General features: G+C 39.5%; 1 protein-coding gene across 1 annotated transcript in view; it reads left to right on the top strand.

Moving 5' to 3' along the window:
- Positions 1-22,564, top strand: part of LOC126377804 (microtubule-associated serine/threonine-protein kinase 3) — a 114,296-nt gene that overhangs the window by 32,592 nt on the left and 59,140 nt on the right. The window contains 2 exon segments of the mRNA XM_050025656.1: positions 13,259-13,338; positions 14,958-15,032. Of these exon segments, the coding sequence (XP_049881613.1) occupies positions 13,259-13,338; positions 14,958-15,032 (155 nt within the window).

Raw genomic sequence — 22,564 nt, 5'->3', positions numbered from 1 at the left:
GTTTCATCATCATCACCTTTCATCATTTCATTAATCATCAAGAAAAAAAATACGTAAGACATGGCTGTATGGGCATAGTTCCCTTTGCCTTACCCTTCGGGGAAAACCAAAACAAAAAAAAAATGATTATTGTGTATAAGTTTCCATACGACAGCCCACGCCCCGCCCTTTATTGCTAATTTCAAATCAACGTGCGTCAGGCAACGGACTTCTCATTTAAGTGAAAGTTCACATCTTCCATTCGTTATCCTAGCGAAATGACTCAGAATACAAAGAAATTCTCACAAATGGCGTTCGACTGATGCTGATGAAAGTGAATATGATAAATTAATTAACTCACTATAGTGATAACATAGTCACTTTCTCATTTGTATAACCGTTGCGATTTTATTTTAGAACTGAAAATGTTTCGACTTTCTTCTTTCTAGAAATTGAATTCATTTTTGCCAAGGGAGAGTGATCCATCCGGTTGTACTTTGATATCTACCGATCTCAGTGCCGATGTGTTATCGACCCGGCAAAGCGTACACCCGCGCAACGTGATAAAATTATCGATCGATTCAATAAATGTTGTCGAAATCAATAAGTTTGTTTTTTTCTCTAACATGCGTGGCGTGCCACGTGATTTTGTTCGTATTTTGACAGAACGAAAACTGCACTTCAGATAGATGAATATGATGAATACTCCGTCTTAATATTAAACTTACAACACATACCAAATACTACGACCAAACTTACGACATACAAAATCTTGCCAAGTCCTTTGTTGGCAACACCAACTAAAATAATATTTTTTATAATAATTATTATTTTTAATTACGTGTACACGTTTCTGTAATCCTCCTTCTTTGCAACGATAATACAGAGTACGGTTACGAGCATTAGGTAATATGTATACACTTTGGTACCATGTCACATTAACTTTTTTGACAAATTGAACTGTAAGTCTCACTAAATATCAAATACGTTAGTGCGACAGAGTCTTAAAGTGGGTACATTATATTGCTCATGACTGTACATCGTTCTATAACTGCTCCGGAGTTTCATTAATAAAAACCGTAGTGTCTCCCCAAGACATATTAAACTATTAGGATTAGCTTACCTTCATAATGACGTAAGAAACTAAATGCCTGAGCGTGGGAGTTCCAGTCTCATAGCCTTTAATATTTGGGTCTATATCTAAAAGAGGCGTAGACCTTCCAAGTTTGTCGTGTTTGAGTTCGTTACTACATTATTTTACCATATTCAGCAGCTAAGTAGACCAAGGTTATTAGGTTTGTTGTATGAAAATTTGTTTAAATAAGTAGCTTATGTTTGCCTGAAGCGATCTGTGAAGACTGAAGAATTGTTATATAGGACTACCTACACAGTAAAGTATAGATACACGTTCTATAGCAGCATATCTTTGGCCAAATACTTTTGCTTATAAGTTTTGTAGTTTTGTTTTTCTGTTCTTTTTACGTTTCTGTTAATATGTAATTTCGTGTAAGTTTTTTTTTCATTTTTTTTCCTACCGTTTTTGTGTTGTTACTATGGCGTCCTCTAATAATAAATAATTTATCTCTATCTTTCTTTTTTCGAAAACAAATTCTAGAATCATTGGTTTAGACCCGTGCTGGGATTTGAACCTGCGACCTCATAATGAGAGTCAAGCGTTCTTCCAACTGGACTGCCACTTCCTTGCATTTGATTCCGTGAATACAAAACGTATATATAGGTACCAGAATTTGTACAACCTATAGTACGGTCACGAGCATTAATATGTATACACTTTGGTACCATGTCACATTAACTGTTTTGACAAATAAAACCGTAAGTCTCATTAAATGTCAAATATGTTAGTGCGACAGAGTCCTAAACCGGGTACATTATACTGCTCATGACTGTACATAACACCTATTTTGCATTCGAATAAGACTACAACAACAGATGCGAGTAGATACCGTTGGCAAGAGAGGTTGCTACCGTTGTCATAGTCGTAAAGCTAAGAATGATAAACAACTTTTGTTGCAAAGTGTACTTGCGTCGTCTGAAATGTTTGGATGTTCGCCCAGAGCCCACGTGCTGTGTATTTTGATTGTGGTTTCAACCAGCCAATATGTATAGCAGCTTGGGGGATTTGCGTCACTGGAGGGGTATTTTGTTTACTAATTATGTCAACTTTGTGTTGAAGTGAATTGTCTGTGATTCTGGAATGTTTAAATGAGGAACATTTACGCACACGCACGCGCGTACACACACACACACACACACACTAAGTAGTTTCGGTGAAACGAGGGAACTTGTTCATCTACATCTGAATACCCCAATAGGGTATTTGTTAGATCAAAGACAAATAGTAGGTAACATTCTGATGTACAAATAGAAACCAGTCTAAGTTGATCAATCTCATTTGATTTTTTATCCCCTCTGTTTGATTGAGTGGAGGCCTGTGCCCAGCTGTGGGACGTATATAGGCTATTTATACGGAGTTATGTAGATTTTTTGACCGATTTTAGAATTTAAATATTGAATTAAATATCATGAGTATATAGAGGGTACGACGTTTGACCGGTTTTATTATTGACGTCGCACGACAGTATTTCCATACAAATTCCATGGAAAATAAATCGTTTTGACGTTTCGTTATAAGTATCTCATTAGACTAGGTTGTCAAGTAACCTATTTATTGGGCAACATGACACACACACACACACATACACAAATTTTACTTCTATTGTTTATGTTCTTTTATTTTATTTTTATTGTGTTTAAATTTCTACGGCATTACAATATTTCTTTATTGATAATAACAAACACTGGAAGAGCGGAGTTTTTCCTGACACAGGCAATTTGTTGCTTAAAAGGAAACTCCAATAAACTAATGTACGACTGAATTTATAAATATACATTTTTGATTTTTTTTTTTTGAGATGTCCTGTTCTGTAGGGCTAACATGTGCAACGTGATAAAATTTTGTTACGGGCATTTTATCGATTCTCACGATATAATTATGTCGTTTCGTCTATATGTGGTAATATGTGAACCCAAATAAGTCATGTCGTTCTGTTAAAATACGAACAAAATCACGTGCCACGCATGTTACGGAAAAAAACAAACTTATTCATTTCGACAAAATTTATTGAATGGAGCGATAATATTACCAAGTTGCGCATGTTAGCCCAGCTGGTCGAAGTATTTGCCATCGTATGCTTCTGTAAAGGTTTCCCTCAATTAGCTTATCGCTATCGACCCACTAGGGTCGATTAATTCTTTCAAATATTTTTCCTGTCAGACGACGCCCCCTGAGCCGAGGCTCGCGCCCAACTGGGCGCCCTCAGGCCTGTTGTCTTAAACGTTGTACCGGGTGAGAGCCTTCAGCGCTCCCGATTTGTCTGGCCAAGTAGTTAATGCCATCTGCGGCAAACCTACAATAAGTCACGTCAAAAAAAAAAGCTGTAAATGGCACTCACCACTGACGTCCTATAAACTAATACTCACATTCGCTAAGGAGTTTTTCTAAAAAAAAAGTGTCCGATGCGTGTTCTAAATACGTATACATTAAGTTATGTAGATCGTATAAGTTCGTTCCCTCAAATAATGATGTTATGGCTGTTCAAATAAAGTGCATTATCGCTTGTACAGTGTCGTAACATGCCGTCGCGGACACTTTTTTACAGACATTGGTTGCCTCTTTGTTATACGAGGTCTATGGCACTGGCACATAAAAGCCGCATTGGGTACCGTTCAATGTGAATTGCTTACTGTTCTAATTGTGTTCTTAATTAATTATACCAAGCGCAGTTACCAACCGCGGACATCTCGTGGGAACCACTGCTTTGTCTTTGCTATTCGCACAAATAAAACTGATTTAGGGGTCCATTTAAATGAGCTGGTGTAAATTTAAAAGTTTTCTCCGAGGAATGTTTGGGAATTCAAAAGTAATCGCCTCTTTTCATTGGAAGTCAACGTCAATTCGTATTCATTTGTTTTTTTAATAACCCCCCGGGTCGCCGTTGTCGATTAGATAACATTTTATGTCTCTACATTTCACATTTTTTTACCTTTTCGCGTTTTTGTATATCTAATACATTTTTTTTCATTAATATTATATATACCTATATAGTGGTGTATTGGTGTTTACATTACCTATAATCTGTAAATAAATTAATTTTAATTAAATAAATAATTCATGGTTTATTTATTTATAGCTTATTCCAAACTTTACAGCTAACATAATTTTATTATTAATTCCATAGGTTAAAAAATATATATAATAAGAACAGAACAACACAACAACGTATCTAGCACATCATCGGCTTTTTAAAACATTATTTTGTGCAAGTTTCGAGTTGATAGCTTTTCATAAGAAACACAAAATTGTATGGTTTATGCCATGGTTGAGCCGACTTCAGAATTTAAATTAAAACATTGTATATAACATTTTATTTTTATATTATGGCAATGTGTCGCTTAGGAGTTAGTAGGTCGCTTACTTTTTATTTGACAGATATTTAAGTCGGTTTATCTTTTTTAAATCACTTATTACTTTTACTCTTTCTATTTATCTTTTGTTTTGTATTTTCCTGTTTGAACAATAAAGTATTTGTTATGTTATGTTATTTTTCTCATGAATACTTCAAATAATCCATTACACTGCTCGTAATCAAATTAGGTATACAAATAACACATATAATGGCTAACAATATCATGACCTAGCATCATATCGCACGACAAATAGAACGCCCATGTATGACCTAAGTTTGATTTCGGGTGCGTCACATAACCTTGTTACACCCACTTTGATATCACCAAAATTCGCACGAACATTGGTCCGTATATTTGGCCAAACATTCGAGCAGATTGAAACAGGCTCAACTAACGCCCGCAATTTGTAACACAGTGGGTAGAGCTAAAAGTCATCAAAAGACTACTGGAAGTTAAAAATACCATTTTGAAGCAATATTGCAATTGACATTAGTGCGTAATCTAAAAAAAATGAAATCTAATCATTTATTCGCATATGATTCATGAATTTGTAAACAGTCAAGAACCAAAAATGTTACCAAATGTCTAATCTAATCTAGCCTACAAGATCCCACTGCTGGGCAAAGGCCTCCCCTTCCTCTTTCCATTTTTCGCGGTCCTGTGCGTACTCCGGCTAGTCCCTCCGGCAAGCGTCCAAGTCGTCACGCCATCTCTTTCGAGGTCTACCATCGCCTGAACCCGTCATGAGGCACCCAATGCGTGACGATCCTACTGTCAAATAACCATATTATAATGTGGACTTTTTAGACCCCCTGGCGTTCCTGATATTAGAGTCCAAGGAAGGATTATTTGCGGTAGCATACAAGCTGTTAAGTATCCAATTTCTATACGTACGTAACTATAAAAGCCCGAAGTAGGTACGAATCTTAATATTTGAAGTGATGATAACATCCCGAATCGTTCTTCAAGAATCGTTCATTTCTGGCTTATACCGGCAGGCACCTGGTTAATCTTAGGACTTACCACTAAGCCATGACTTACCAATAAATGCTACAAAAACGGCGTATAGTGACGTGTGCGGTCTCTCAAGAATTCTTACCAATAAATCTTAAGATTTACCATAGCATTTTTTTTTTCAGTATTAATTTACCTCCTATTATCATCTAACATAGTGTGTAAGATTTTCTTTTGTACTAACCATCTATGGACTTTTTTTTGTCTGCAAATAAATGGTTTTTTTTTATTTATAGCGCGGGATTTTACAGTAAATAAGTTACGCATGCACAAATATTACCGCGTAAGCGCGTGACACGATAAGGGCCTTTTGATTTGGATGATCAATATTATCATGAAAGGGTACCAACCCTGGTTTATGACTTGCTCGGATGATAAGTAGCTGAACGCAACCAACGTTTTTACTTTACCCCAGTCGAGAAGTTATATCAACGCTACTATCGCGGTCTTTTGAATTCTTAGAATATTTTTGCGCGTATTTATAAACATTCGCCCGTGTGTGCCGGCGTTGGGCGTAGGTAATAGTGATACCATAGTATAGAAATACGTAAATACCGGTATAAATATAGTTTTAATGTTATGTAGCGCTGTTGTACCTTATGCTACTTGTTTTCCGTGTTATATTTGTTTTCTTTGTTTTGTTTTTGTTTACTAGTATTGGTTTACATCGCCATTTAGGGATGTCGTAGGTTGCTTGGCCTTGCTAATGTTAGACAAGACACGTTTATCAAATTTTAAATTATATCATAACATAATATTTATTAAGAGGACACGAGTACTCTAAACCGGTGAGCACGAAGTCTTTGATGAGAATGGAAAAGTGGTGTATCAGGATCGTAGTAAGGGGAATTCCGTGATCTCTGCCTACCCCAACGAGAAATAGGCGTGATCTTATGTATGTATAATTTATATAACTTATATCGCCGTTGTTGCTTTATAGTGAAAATTTTGTAAGCACATTTAAAAAAAAACATATTCTGACCTCGCAATAGACGCGTTCGTTTCATTCCGAATAAAAATGTTACCTGTAGGCTCTGCACGGTAACCGCGCGCGGCGCGAATTATATCGAGGCCTTCGACCAATAGCCGTTTGAGATCTATCCACGTAGATAGCATTCGTATCGTTTATTGGTCGAAGCGCTCAATATAATTCGCGCCATTAGTTTTTTTTATGGGAGATACGCAGACGTTTGGCCTGTCACCTGATGGGAGGTGACGGTGTGAGTGGGTGGGGTTAATTAATCTCCTAAGGGAATGGTTTCTAAAGGGCCTGTAAATCGACTTTCGACCTTCAAGTCTTACGTTTACACTCTCCCACGGGCTATTACGAATTCATTAATTCGTTACATTGACCTGACCTTTGAGCGTCACGTCGAGTGAACATCTCAATATAAACTTTCGAACAGGGGGGTTAAAATGGCCTTTTTTTTTTTGACGTGACTTATTGTAGATTTGCCGCAGATGGCATTAACTACTTGGCCGGACAAATGGGGAGCGCTGAAGGCTCTCACCCGGTACAACGTTTAAGACAACAGGCCTGAGGGTGCCCAGTTGGGCGCGAACCTCGGCTCAGGGCGTCGTCTGAGAGGAAAAATATTTGAAAGAATTAATCGACCCTAGTGGGTCGATAGCGATAAGCGCTGAATGAGGGAAATCGTCGACCACGCCGGCGGGGTCGGTATCGGGGACCTGAAATTAAAATGGCCACATATACGCAATTCATCTAAGAAATCAATATTGCTATTTGAAATTTGTGTGCATTGCGCATTTACTTCTATATGCGCAAATGTCAAATTGCAATATTGCTTTCTTAGATGAATTGCTTCGATGTGGCCTTTTTAACTCCCCAGAATTGATTAGAATATCATTCAGCCTCTACTTAGAGTGTATGCCAACTCGGCAGCGAAGTTACTTCACATACATACATTTAAATTTATGTATGTGAAGTAACTTATAACTATTAAATTTATATAAAATTGCCTACTGAATCGGTCCGTACGCTGGTTGGTCTTCAAATTTTATTTATAATAGTGGAAAAAAGTTTCTTGATTGTGCGCGAATTTGTATCAAGGAAAGCGTTTTCTTTCAAGCTTTCTTTTGGTATATTTATTGTGCCATTTTAGACAGAACTGTGAATACTGTGCCAAGTTTTTGTTTTAAATAATTCGAAATTGTGACTGTTGAGTGGTGTCAGTGACCTTTAGTGAACAAAAGACTCAACTTCAACCTACAGGTGACTAAGCACCGCACGACACGCAAAGCCGAAGTAGATCGGAAATTTCGCACATTTGCTCAACGGCTGGCTAGCCGTGTGGATTTTTTTTGCCTCTGTCTCTAGCGGAGTGACTCAAGATACCTGGGTTCGAATCCATCTTAAAAATATATTTTCCTTTTTGGAATTTTATTTTGTGCATAGATATTTTATCTGTCATTGGGAATGGCACTGTTGGTAGATAGGGGCGGGAAATGCACGGCATGCCCTACTGTTATTGAAGATAGACCCCATCTGCTGTGTCACCTATGTAATAACACCTACTGCTTGGATTGTGCGAATGTCCGTGATTGTAGATTTAATACCATGACGGCAGACAATAAGGCATCTTGGCAATGCGTCATGTGTAAGAGTAAATTACCAAGAAATAATCATAATAACACCCCTGTTCGTGGTATTGCGCACTCGCCTACAAATAATCCCGAAGAAAATCATAACATCATTGATTTATCTGACACCGATCTAGCAAACGACATAGATCAGCCAGTACGTCCATTTGATTCGTGCTGCTCGATGACCTATTCTTTTGATAACGTCACACTTAGGCGCGAAAAGTCTAGGCAGAAGAGAGAAAGCAGTGAAGAGAATAAGTATGTTGATAGAACAGTTTCACTTGAACTCATGCGCACAATGGTGAGAGAGGAACTATTACAGTCCTTTGAGGAATGCCTACCAACTATTATCTCGAGACTAGTAACTGAGCCGATGTCAGAATTGCGAGGTCTCATTGGCAGGTTGAATGATAGGATCGAGTCGTTGGAAAAGAAGATAGACAGTCGTGGGGACGGTCGCAGTAAAATCTTGCCCACAGCAGAAACCTCAATTATCACTGGGAATTCCGGGAGGGGTTGTATGTTGTCAGATAACCAGAGTGATGCCTATCAGACGACTCCGGTCTTAGAAAGGCGGCATGACCGATTGAGCGTCTCTCAGCCCGCAGCTCATCCTGCTTCACTAGTCATTCCGACATTCGCACAAGTGCTGAATGCGAAAATTGATAAGGAGTTCACCTACAATCCGCCGCCGCCCGGTAAACAAAACAGTGGTGGGGCCACGAAGTTGTCGTCTTTAGCGCTAAGCGTTAATGGCACTGAAAATGGTGATCAGCCTAGGAACGATATCATATTGGAAACTAATATGAGTACTGAAAGGGAAGCGAAGGAAATAGATGAATGGAAAGTTATGAAGAATAAAAAGGAAAAGAGAATTTCAAGTGTGAGGAAAGGGCAAAATACAACTTTGTGTACGCTAAAAGCGACTGAACGTAAGAAACACCTTCATGTATGGCGTCTACATCCGGAGACAACTACGGAGAGCTTATTAGCCCATATTAAGAATATCTGTCCTGAGGTAACAGTCAGCATAAAAAAGATAATTCACAAAAGAGAAAGAGATTACGCCTCATTTCGGATAACTATTTCGGAAGGATCGTATGAGAAAATATGTCAACCGGAAGCCTGGCCTCTCAATACAGAATTCGCCGACTGGATTTGGTTTCGAAAATCGTCCCAACAAACCGAAAAGGCAATCTAAAAATATTAAGATCTACTACCAAAATGCTAGAGGGCTACGGACTAAACTGGATGAATTTAGAAACAATATATTGTTATCAGACGCCGATTTGTTTGCCATCACTGAGACGGGTTGCAACGAGTCTATAAAAGACGCGGAAATCGTACCACCAGGTTACCAAATAGTTCGTTGTGATAGAACGGATGGCCGCAAGCAGGGCGGCGCGTTTCTCGTGGCCACAAACCAGTTCGACCTGAGAACTGCATCCATCAAGGGTACTGACATTGATGCGCGTGTGTTTGAACTTGTCTCGGTGTGCGTGTACAATTCGTGTTCTAAGTTTCTATTTCTGTGTTGTATTGTTTATATTCCGCCAGGCAGTAGTGAGGATGAATATATGTTGTTATTTAAATGTATTGAACAATTATGTTGTAAGTATAGGGAAATAATTGTCATAGGTGATTTTAATTTGCATTCTTGTTGTGTAAATGTAACAAACTACTTTGAATATTTATGTACCTTTTGTGAATTTACTCAGAGTAATGATATACCAAATAACTTGGGCCGTCAGCTGGATTTAGTGCTGAGTGCGGGGCAGGGGGAGGTTCTGGTCTCCGAGGCGGGTGAGGCGCTAGTGGCGATCGACAAAGCACATCCCCCGCTCGAAATACACGTACAAATCCGAACTACATTGCGGCCGTCGCCGCCGCTTTGTGAATATACCGTCACTGATAATAATGATAAACACAATCGACCCGAATGGAATTTTTATAAGGCTAATTTTCATGTGTTGTATTCTTTATTGATGAGTGTAGATTGGAGTCCGATGTACATTATGACGGATGCAGAAGAAGTATTAAATTATTTTTATGAGATTTTTACAGGCATTTTGGATCAGTGCGTCCCTAGAAAAAAACAAAAGAATATTCCGAGGCACATCTACCCTGAGTGGTATACGTCGGATATTATCCGGGAAATTAAACATAAATATGAACTGCATAAAATATACAAAGAAACTAAGTCCTTATCGGACTATCATGCTTTTTCAATATGTAGGGCGAATATTAAGAAAGCGGTTTCTCGGGCTCATCAAGCGTATCGAGATCGAATACAGACTCAATTTACAAAGGACCCTAAGTCTTTTTGGGCTTATATCAGTGCAAAAAGAACTACAGTTGACAAGCACAAGATTGATTCGGCTGAATTTGCTGATTATTTCGAATCGGTTTATAGTAGGAACAGGGCTCAACTTGACGTACAGACTGCGGGATTAGAGAGTGAAGCAACCCAGCAGTGGGTTCATATTCCTAATCTGGAGCTAAGGGATGTACGGATTGCTCTGTCTAAATTAAAACCTAAGCAATCAGCAGGGCCGGATGGGATACCAGCGTTTCTATTCAGGGACTGTCGGGAATTACTTGCTGAGCCTTTATTGTTTATTTTTAACGTCTGTTTAAAAACCACCACTTTTCCAAATCGCTGGAAGCTCACCAGGGTGACGCCAGTACCTAAAGGTAAGGCAGGGTCAGATGTAAGTTCTTACCGACCGGTAGCGGTACTGTGCACACCGGCCAAGGTGTTTGAGTCTGCACTGCAACGCCGGATATACGACCAAGTAAAAGGTTTTCTGGATGACTCGCAGCACGGCTTCCGACCTGGTAAAAGTACTACTACCAATTTACTTAACTTTATGGCGGAAGTAGTACCGAAAGTAGATGCAGGTCTACAGGTGGACGTGGTATACTTTGATTTTAAAAAAGCGTTCGACACTGTGGATAACGATGTGTTACTGTTCAAGCTCGCGCGTATGGGTTTCACGCCGCATTTGCTGTGCTTCTTTGCTAGCTACATGCAGGACAGGCAGCAATACGTGGCCACTTCAGGGAGTAAATCTGAGCCTTACTTCACGAGATCGGGTGTGAGTCAGGGCAGCAATTTGGGCCCTCTTCAATTCATAATCATGATTAACGATCTACCTAAAGTCGTTAAACACGCCACATGCTTGTTGTTTGCTGATGACCTTAAACTCCTTCATGAGATTAGGGATCAGCAAGATTGCGAACGGTTACAGAGCGATATCGACAGGGTTGTAGAGTGGAGTAAGGCAAACAGGTTGTATTTTAACGATTCGAAGTGCACAGTTATTACCTTCGGCCGTGCTCACTCGCGGGTGTTGCACGAATACCGCATGGAGGCGACGCCCTTGCGGCGTGTTACCCAGGTGCGGGATCTTGGAGTTCTTATGAATGAACAACTAGCATTTCGTGACCATATACTTAATATTAGTAAAAAAGCTTATAGGAACCTAGGATTCGTTCTTAGGCAGACAAAGGGCTTTAAAGGGATTAGTGCGGTTAAGGCTCTGTATGACGCATTGGTCAGGAGTCACCTGGAGTTCAACGCGATGGTGTGGGCTCCCCATGAGTCTAAGTATATTACCATGTTAGAACGCATCCAAAATAAATTCGCACGGCATTTATACTATAGACTACATGGGGTTTATCCACAGTACCCGCTGATGTATCCAACATTATTTGTGCTCGGCATGGTTGGATACAACACATTGGAGGTGCGAAGAGGTTTCTCTTTAGCCCAGACTATATTTAAATTACTTAGGGGAAAAGGTTTCAACTCGGGAGTGCTGGGAAAGATAAATTTTTCAGCACCTGATGGATACACAGAGCGGCGGCGGAGGCCGCAGTTGTTCACAGTTCCTCGCGGACGAACCAAATTGCTGGATAACACCCCTCTCACGCGAGTCATGCATGTGTTAAATGAGGTTGCAGAAATTATAGATTTGTTTTCATGCTCTATGAGTGAATTTACAAAGGTTACGCTATATGTGTTAAGTTATAAAATGAATATTTATAAACAATAGTTAGGTACCGAATAAATTAGTAAGTGATGTCAAGATATGTTCCTACTCTATCGAATTGGTTATATAAACTGTAATGGTAGATGTAAGTGTTTTTAATAAATAAATAAATAAATAAAATAAAATTAAATATATTGTGATCCTTTTGTCATTCCGTCCCCTTATAAAAACCATGTAAGCGCCTTTTTGAAAAACAACATTCTGACATGAATTTCTTAAACAAAACCTCGATTTATTTCAATTCATCATCATCATCAGCCCACTAACGTCCCGACTGCAGGGGCACGGGCCTTCCCTATGGATGGATATGAGTAGGGAGAACGGGCCTTAAACCATCACGCGGGTGCAGTGCGGATTGGTGGCTATTAACGACTGCTAATGCAGCCGGGACCAACGGCTTAACGTACCTTCCGAAGCACGGAGGAGCTCGAGATGAAAACTTTTCTTTTTTGTGGTCACCCATTCTATGATCGGCCTTTGCGAAAGTTGCTTAACTTCAACAATCGCAGACCGAGCACCTTTACCGCTGCGCCACCGAGCTATAAATTGCAATCCGAGTAAAATATGGGACCACAATGTTTTACCTGGATCGAAACTAGCTTGTCTATTTCATGGTTTCATTAACAAAAATCACAATCGAATGTGATTTTTCATAAAGGAGCTTACATGATTTTCCCTGGAGATGGATGGACGAGAAAAAAAGTGTCATTAGATCGATTGATCGGACGAACGGGAAGCACCCTGCGAAAGTATTACGTCTTACAACTTACGATCAGTTACATAGTTGGCAACACCGCAATCGTCCTTGGTTTTATGTAACAAGATTCTACTTACTTAGTAACTTATCCTACAGTAACTCATATAATATTATTGTGGTTAAGTATTCGTACATATACAGGAGCGTTTACATTTCTGGACAGTAGTGAACGATCCTTCCCCATACAAGGACTGGCCACTAATTTAGTTGTTTGAATTTAGAAAAGAAAAATTTTTGTGAATTAAATATTGAATTCCATTCTTAAAAATGCAAGGCCTATATCTGTTTTTGACAAGCGGATTTTGCCTGGAGAGTTACGAGTTCGTGTTGCATCGCCTGATTGGGTATCTCCTTGTTGCAGATGCGACGAAACGCACAAACCTAGTGCGTATGCGCCGCTCAGCGCTCGGCAAGTCGGCACCTACACTCTCCGTCCATGTGGTGAGTTTTGATATTTTTCGGATTATAAATAGTCTGTATAATTATAACAAAGTCTGTGTAAAACGGTTAAATTCTTATATTGTGGTAGCTTGTACAAAAAACCGTGGAAAGTATTTTGTACAGATTTCAACCGGACATAATATATTTTTGTTAACTTTGCGCCCTGCTTTTGGTAGCCGCACTCTATTATTATTAGTGAAGACAGTACACATTTTAAATAATATCTAAGTTAGATAAAAATAAAAGGTTAGAACGCATAATGGATCATTTTAGAGTCTACATGCAGGAAACAGCCTCCGTGGTCTAGTGGTTAGAGCGTTAGGCTCACGATCTGTAGGTCCGGGTTCGATTCCCGATGGGGACATTGTCGAAATCACTTTGTGAGACTGTCCTTTGTTTGGTAAGGACTTTTAAAAGTAAGATGATTCCGTGCTGTAGGTACGGTCACGAGTACTAATATGTATACACTTTGATACCATGTCAAATTAACTTTTTTGACAAATAAAACCGTAAGTCTCATTAAATGTCAAATATGATAGTGCGACAGGGTTCTAAAGTGGGTACATGATATTACTCATGACTATCGCATCGATTTGCAAAAAAAAGTTTACAAATGAAATTTAAACATAGTGCACACCGTTCGTTTTATCTTCAACAAAGAGTACTTCAACATGCATTTTACAGAACGTCAGTATTCAGCTATTAAATAGCTTTCGCACAGTATAAGTTAAAGCAGCTTGCACGAGCCTTTACCCACTCTAGTTATTAGTCTGTAAATGTGTCTTTGGGGACTGGAGCCGCCGGTACAGAAGTAAAATTTATGTGTTACACGATATTTTTCCTTTTAAAGAATTAACATTTTGTAAAACATTATTATTTACTAGTATTTATAGAGAGTAAAGGAAAGGCGTGTGGAGGAAGCAAGTGTGTCAGGATCGAAGCAAATGGAATTTCATAGTCTCTGCTTACCCCGGTGGGAAATAGGCGAGAGTTTATATATGTATGTATGTATGAAGGCGAAAGTTGTATAAGTTTATTTATTTGTAGAAACCTAAGAAAGCACCAATAATTAACTAAGAACCCGTTGGGTTGTTTACTTCTATAAAGTCTTCTAATGCCCTTTACATGTTAAAACTATCTATGTATATTATAATAAGGTTGTTACTCGTTGCCCTACACAGCCATAAGGTGCTTGTCAAGTAAGCCTTCGGCACGGTATAGCCTAGCTGGTTAGACTGGTGTCTATCACACACATTTGTCATGCTTTTTTATACGTCAATACACGATCACGACTTGTTGAAAAATATGCAGAGCTATCCGATGATGCTGTTAGATATGGACGGCAATTTGTATTGAGTTTATATCATTAATTTAAGAGCTACGCCCTTGTCGGTGTAGCATTCTTCATGCTACGTTCATACTGGTTATGTCAATCTCGAGAAGTCTTAACAATTCCTACCATGTTGTTCGGTGAGGTGTGGGTACTTAGTTCATGCAATGGATGTGCCTCTGACTACCCCAATTGGGATATATGCGTGTGCTTGTTTTATGTGTTGTGTTATGCTAGCCTAGAAAAACTAGTGTAACAAGTATAATGAAACTATGCGATGTGTTTGCAGAAGGAGCAATGCACGGTGTCGCGCCGGCCTTCGAGGCTGCCGCCGCCACCTCCGCACCACAGACTTTCACTGGTGGTGAGTACTTCATAACTATATATCGTTGTTTTAAGTTTACGCGGTTATTATCATAATTAAAACACATAATAACGGGTTCTTACCGCGTTTAAATGGGGATATGAGACTCCCATATATCGTATTATTAACTGCGAATACTATAGTATAGTTGCTAAAGGAATAACTCCTGCGAATCGATTAGCAAACTTCTTGACGCTAGTCCCGTTGAAAGCGTCTAGTTAACTACTCCAAGTTATATAGAAGATTTAGTGGCTTTTCAGAACTGGGCATCCTCAGGCCCGTTGTGTTAAATTTTGTACAGGGAGAGCGCTCCCCATTTGTCCGGTCAAGTATTACTACAACAAGTCACGTCAAAAAAAGTGTATGGCCAACCAACAGAACGTTTGAAAGTCAAATGATATCGCTAAGGCATGTTTATTGGCTACGCGAGAAATATACCAATTCTATTTTTTAGAATATATCGCACTTAACGCGTCCTGCGCGTTATGCGGACAGCATGCTATGGCTACTGTTTACCAATAAAACTCTTATTCAAATAAACAGACGACCAGAAATAATGATTAAAGATATGAAAGTACTATAAGGTTTTATCCTTCAATCGTAGATGAATTGTCATTGACACTTCGTCATGATGGTGTTGGTTGATGAGGTTGGTAATTCACCTCACAACCCACACGATAGAAGATAGAAGAAGATCATCAGGCATAGTCGAAGAACATACTTGGCCCTTAAAAATAAAGAAAAAAGTACTAAATGCGCTAAAGTCGCTTTATTCATGCGCTAAAGTGACAGTAAACTGGTTGTATCGCGGTACTAAACTAACTGTACTCCATATTCCGAGAACCGTCTTATCAACGTATTCAGTTTTGAAACAAAAAATAAGTAAGTAGGCGTTTACATAGAAGGCCAACGCGGGATTTATTCTTGATTTTTTTTTGTACATCATTCTTAAGAAACACGGTTTGAATGGATTGATTACTTTTCGAAGAATGATGCTTTTACGGTGGGGATTAATCGAGAAGTACCTAAGCTTGACGATGGCAGGGTAAGGTGAGTGGGCAGAGAGATGAGGGGGGGGGGGGGGGGTTAGGAAGGCCAAATCAAAGCAATTAATTTAAAAAAGCAATATTGCTACTTGACATTTGTTTGCGTTGCGCACTTACTTTTAGATGCGCAATTGTCAAATTACAATATTGCGTTTTTAGATGAATAATAACAATGTGGCCTTTTTAAACCCCCGACGCAAAAACGACGTTTGATGTGACTGTGTGTGTGTGTGAATGTGTATGTGTCTGTCTGTGGCCCCAAACGGATGATCCGATTTTAATGTGTTTCTTTTTGTTTGAAAGGTATATCAGTCGAGAGTGTTCTTAGCTATGTTTGGTGGAAATCGGTTCAGGTCTTCAAGGTCATCAGGTCGTTTGTTAGGTGTGATAGGAATGTTACACACTCAGTTTGCTTGCAAGCATATGTGGGATCTGACATTTGAAACACTAATGTCTTCTGGGACCACTGAGGTTTACTGTTAGCGTACTATTTTTCTGGTCGGGGTTTTTTTAAATTTTAAATTTTTATTAGACCCCCGTTAATTAGTAAAGTTAAGAGAAATTGGATAGGGTTAGCGACAGAGCAGGGTTAGGACTTGACCCCACATCCCGGACATTATATAAAACTCTCGTTCTTATCGTGTGTCGCCTCTCCATGTAAGTGCAAGTGAGACAGACAGTCCGCGTGCACTCCCTCTTACTCCTCAGCGGCGTACGGCCGTTTACACGCCCCCCAGCGGGGGGTGAGGTAAATTAGTGCGAGGCGGAGAGTTACTTACCGTCCGTTCCCGACTATGTCCGAGCATAGAATAAAGACTAATACTACATATAGAACGGACAGACACACTTCGCCCCACGAGGCAAGATGCTAGTATTCGGAATATAATGTTACAGTTTATGAAGGGTCAGTTAACTCTTGGCCATACCATGGAAAAGTTACGGTAAAGTCGCGGCCTTTTAAATTTTCTCCACTTTAAGTGTTTCTGGATTGATTACACATAATTAATAATCTACTCTGTGTTTTCTCTGGAACTGTTCAACTTAGTTGTTCAGTTCGGAATTCTATAGAAATGTAATGTTGGTTTAATATGATTTACTTCTGAGTAGTTGGATCGGCGGGGACGGTGGGAATACATACTGAAAACATACTGAGTTCCGATCGGAACAACTAGTTGATCCGTTTAGTTGGTCGGAGTGGAATAAGGGATTGTATCGATGTCTAGTTAGATTTACCTAACCCCGCTCTTTAGTCAGTAAAGGAGTAAAGAAGCACGCCCGATTGACACTCTCACAAGTGTGACGTAACACGTAAGTACGTGTTACATGACACACAGTAACGAGATTTTTGTATGGAGGTATTAACGCCTCTGACCTGCTGCCCGCAGTCTACTAATACGCTGCCTAAAAGAATACCTTTAGATAACCTCGTGAGAAGAACTTCAAATACACGTTCTGTTATTTCAGGACCGAATGTCCTCAATGTCGCTTTAAATAACGAATTGTGTCCACAGCGATCGTAAAAGCGTTTTTATTGGGTAGGTAGGTATATAAGGAGAATGGTAAATGTTTTTTTTTAATTGTGGGCTTCGACCACCAACCAATAGTCGTACGACGTTTATCCACGTAGATAACATTTGCTGCGTCTGTTGGCGTCGATATAATTCGTGTTCGAAATTCATGTTCCGAGACGAAAAGTAAAATTTAAACCATCTACACTTAAAACATTGTTTTATGTTAGAGCCTTTATACATAACATACACATAAACAGCGTATATACGTCCCACTGCTGGGCACAGGCCTCTCCTCAATCAACCGGAGGGGGTATGGAGCATACTCAATCACGCTGCTCCACTGCGGGTTGGTGGAGGTGTTTTTACGGCTAATAGCCGGGATCAACGGCTTAACGTGCCCTCCGAAGCACACCTAAAGTCTGTGCGTTAGAGCCTTTGGTGCTTCAATAATATACCTAGTAACAATGACGCTAGAGCTGGTAATGTCGGTCATCGATCTCACATGCCACACGAAGACAAACTTTTCTCATTTTCATATCGCCTAATGTCTATAACATTTGACGCGAACGTTCCCAAGACCGCTAAGTTACCGTGGTGAATTCATGATTGAGACAAATAGCCCTTTCATTGCGTCATTTCATACCGTAGACTTGTTTTGGTGTGCACTAAGATTTATATACTAGAAGTATTCTGTAGCGGTATACTTCTTCATGTAGCAGTATATCAATAACCAAAAGGTTATTATGTGAAATAGAGATACTAATAAGTGTTCTATAATCCTCCTATACCTAAATGGTCACCAAACAGCCTCCATGCCTAGTGGTTAGAGCGTTAGGCTCACGATCTGGAGGTCCGGGTTCGATTCCCCATGGGGACATTGTCGAAATCACTTTGTGAGACTGTCCTTTGTTTGGTAAGGACTTTTCAGGCTTGAATCACCTGATTGTCCGAAAAAGTAAGATGATTCCGTACTTCGGAGGGCACGTTAAGCCGTTGGCCCCGGCTATTAGCTGTAAAAACACCTCCATCAACCCGCATTGGAGCAGCGTGGTGGAGTATGCTCCATATCCCCTCCGGTTGATTGAGGGGAGGCCTGTGCCCAGCAGTGGGACGTATATAGGCAGTTTATGTACCTAAATGGTATACTATTTAAGTCATCCAAAGCCATAATAACTAAATAACAGTTGGCTCCGTTGGTTAGTTAGTTGGTTGGTTGCCGAGCTGCATTGTGTGACGGATGCGGCAGAGACTTGGTTAGGGGAGCGTAAGCTGGATATATGGTCAACGCAGGATATTTTATTTTTGTCTGCCATACGCAATAATAACAGTTGGCTCGACTATTACAGACGATACGGCTCACCACCTTTCATGTTGGTTTAACAGAAAGCTCGGTGAAGCGTGGGTACAGTCATGAGCAATATAATGTACCCACTTTAGGACTCTGTCGCACTAACATATTTGACATTTAGTAAGACTTACAGTTCCATCTGTCAAAAAAGTTAATGTGACATGGTACCAAAGTGTATACATATTAATGCTCGTGACCGTACCTACTCAGTTCATATTGCGATGGAAGCGCCTCTGACTGCCCCAATTGAAAATATAGTCGTGAACTCATGTTATTTAAGTCACCGTAGAAATGTATATATAAATAATGGTAGAAGATCTGGGGGCGTTAAAAACGCCACATCGAAGTCATTTATCTATAAAAACAATATTGCTATTTGACATTTGTTGGCATTGCGCACTTAATTTTATATGCGCAAATGTTGGTTTTATGTGGCCTTTTTAACCCCCCAGGTTAAATATATGAGAAGTTAACAAAGTTAATATTGCGCTGTCAATAGTTTCGTAACACTACTTTTCTCTATCAGAGCCATATCGGTCACAACGTTACAAACACTTATCGTGTGTTACTTTACATTGTACAAAAATATTTTTTTATTTTGTTAGCCGCTGTCTTGTATTCTTCATTGGTCTTTTGGGGCCTACGATAGACTCGATCGCAGTGTAGTGGCCGACCAATTCTTCGAAGGTAATGGAGAATAATTAAAACAGTAGTCAGTGTCCAACAAAAAGCTGTATTAAAACTTCCTTACAGAATATCCAGAGCCGAATGACAGTCTCATTCGCAACCTAGCAGTGTTGCCATAATAATAATAGGATTCGTTCAAAAACCATTATAAACATTATAATTACTATAACATTACGTTATAACTAAAATTAACAATAATATTTTATTACAAACTTTTATGATGGAAATATAAAATAAGCCGTGCGTTCCAGAACGCCACAGTCTATTTCACTGAAATTTTGCACGTATTTTTCGTAATTAGTAAGCCTATAATACTTAGAATTGTGTTAACTAACAGGTTCTGACTCAGAATTTTAGTGTTTGGTGGCGTACTTACAGCCTTATCACACGCGATATCGTGGTTCTACTAGCCCCGATAACGTTACCTCGAACCTTACACTCATATTTTGGTGAAAGAAAGGGAAGGGTACTAGTATCATCATCTTCTCCCTAGCGTTATCCCGTTTTCCACAGGGTCCGCTTACCTAACCTGAAGATTTGACAGGTCCGGTTTTTTACAGAAGCGACTGCCTGTCTCACCTTCCAACCCGCGAAGGGAAAGCCAACCCAATTCAGGTTAGATCACATACCTCCGAAAAATGCATTTCTCGGGAATACGGGTTTCCTCACGATGTTTTCCTTCACCGCTAAGCACGTGATAATCTTTTTAATCCAAACATGAATTCGAAAACAAATTCGACAATCGTTGGTTTAGGCCTGTGCTGGATTCGAACCTGCAACCTCAAAGTGAGAGGCAAGGGTTCTACCAACTGGGCATCACGGCTTTTTCCAAAAGTCATACGACGGGTAGGAAAGGGAGGGAAGGTTAGGTTAGTATCACACCTCGGATAATCCACTCGAGTGGCGCTTCTATACGCGCGTATGTGTGAGTGACCTACTAGGGTCTACACAAAATTTATTCATAATCATAATCACTCTTACCTATCTAGTGAAATGATAAATGTAGACGGACAGACTAGTATTCGTAGTTTAAGTACATAGTATTATTCCCTACTCAAAATTCAAATTCAAATATATCTTTATTTAGTAGGTAACATAGTTACACTTTGAATCGTCAATTTTTACATACTGAACGTCTCATCCGCCTAAAATTACTGCAGCTTCTCACAACCTGTATAGCCGGGGATAAGAAGCTGCAAGAAAAACCTCGACACAGGGCCCTAGACGTTCTTTAAAAAAATATAAATATGTTTTTAGGTCGCATCCTCCTAACCTGTAATGAAACGTGACAAGTCATAATTTTAAATGCTGCAAGCACATTGCACAGATAACCTTTGTAGATACCACAACAAGAGAGTTTGTACGAGTTTACATAAAGGAAAACGTATAGGGCTGATCCAAAATAATTATTGACTGTTGCAAGTATTTAAAAAATAAAGTTTTATTGTACACAAAATTTTGTTGGTTATAAAAAATGTGGTGGTGTGCTTATTAGACGGGAGTTGCGTATGATCTTTATGCGGTATCTATATTGAGGGTAATCTGTGGCTAAAAGAAGCCTACTTGACTTGTTACGTAAATACTAGAAAGAAACCCATACTTAGGCAAAGTAATTTAGCGCTGTAACGTAACAAGCAGTTGCGACTTAATGCAATAAATAAAGGACCATTCTCACTGCACGATCGGATAACGCATGGATGTGATTACCTGACCACATACATGTAACAATAAGTTCGACGTTTGACTGTTGTTTGACGTCATCAAAAAGTATCTATGAAATTATGAGCATATCTCAAAACAAATAGATTTTGATAATTCGTAAAATGTATATCTGGGTCCCATCTACTCTATATGCAAATCGTCACTTGTTTCGCTCGAGCGAGCGAGCTCGGCCAACGTCGACCGATATCGCGAACACACGTCGTCCGACAAATGTCGTCTGTTGGAGACGAGACTGTAGTCTTAACATTTATAAGCTTGTGTTTACTATTTGACCAATTTGCCTCCAGTATGCAAACAAACAACGACGTAACACATTACATAGAACATATTTCACTAAGATAAATCTACGGATTATCGAATGTTTGCAAGTGTAGTTGTGGCAGAGACGTGTAACTTACATCTTAAATTGTTATCTTTATTATCAGCTTAGCTCTTTGTAAAATGGGCTTACTCATACGTTAAGCAAACTATTGCTAGCGTAGAGAGGGTTTAGTATGAAATAAAAATAAACTGGAGGTAAATATGGTCTTCTGCTCATGTGAGTTCTGAAGTCAAATGACCGACGTCATCAACCCTGGTGTCAGGTTTACTACGGAGCCACCAAAGGCCCCTGACATGGCTCATGAAACGACCACATACTTAGATACTTAGTAATGAAATAAAATGAAATTTATTCGAAATTGAAATTTTATAGTAATTATTTAAGATTTAGTAAGTAAATAGTAGCCGGGACCGACTTCTGAACTTCCTTCCATAGCACGGACGGATCATCGTATTTTCGGACAATCGGGTGATCAGCATGCAATGTGCTGAGCAAACTACGGACCACAAAGTGATTTTTGTTATATGTGTCCACTGGATTTCGAACCGGGGACCTTCTGATCATGAGCTTAACACCGGAGTACGTAGTAGGTATTACAAACATACATACATAAACTCACGCCTATTTCCCACCGGGGTAAGCAGAGACTCTCTCTTTATTTAAGAGCTGCGCTCTTTTCGGTGAAGTAATCGCCTTTATTACTCCATAGATAGGGCGTGTAGAACGGTGGTTGCCCCAATCGCCTTCCTTCGGTATTAGTACTGGTTGGAGGCTGAAGAAATAGATTCTGGTAGGGCTCTAGCTAGAACATCACCGATTGAGAAATGGGTCGGTGTACTGCGGAAGCAGAGACTATGGAATTCAATTTGCTTCGATCCTGACACACTTCTCTTGCT

This window comes from Pectinophora gossypiella, chromosome 24, assembly GCF_024362695.1.
Source record: "Pectinophora gossypiella chromosome 24, ilPecGoss1.1, whole genome shotgun sequence".
In the NCBI taxonomy this organism is placed as follows: domain Eukaryota; kingdom Metazoa; phylum Arthropoda; class Insecta; order Lepidoptera; family Gelechiidae; genus Pectinophora; species Pectinophora gossypiella.
This window is presented reverse-complemented; position numbering and strand designations above follow the sequence as displayed.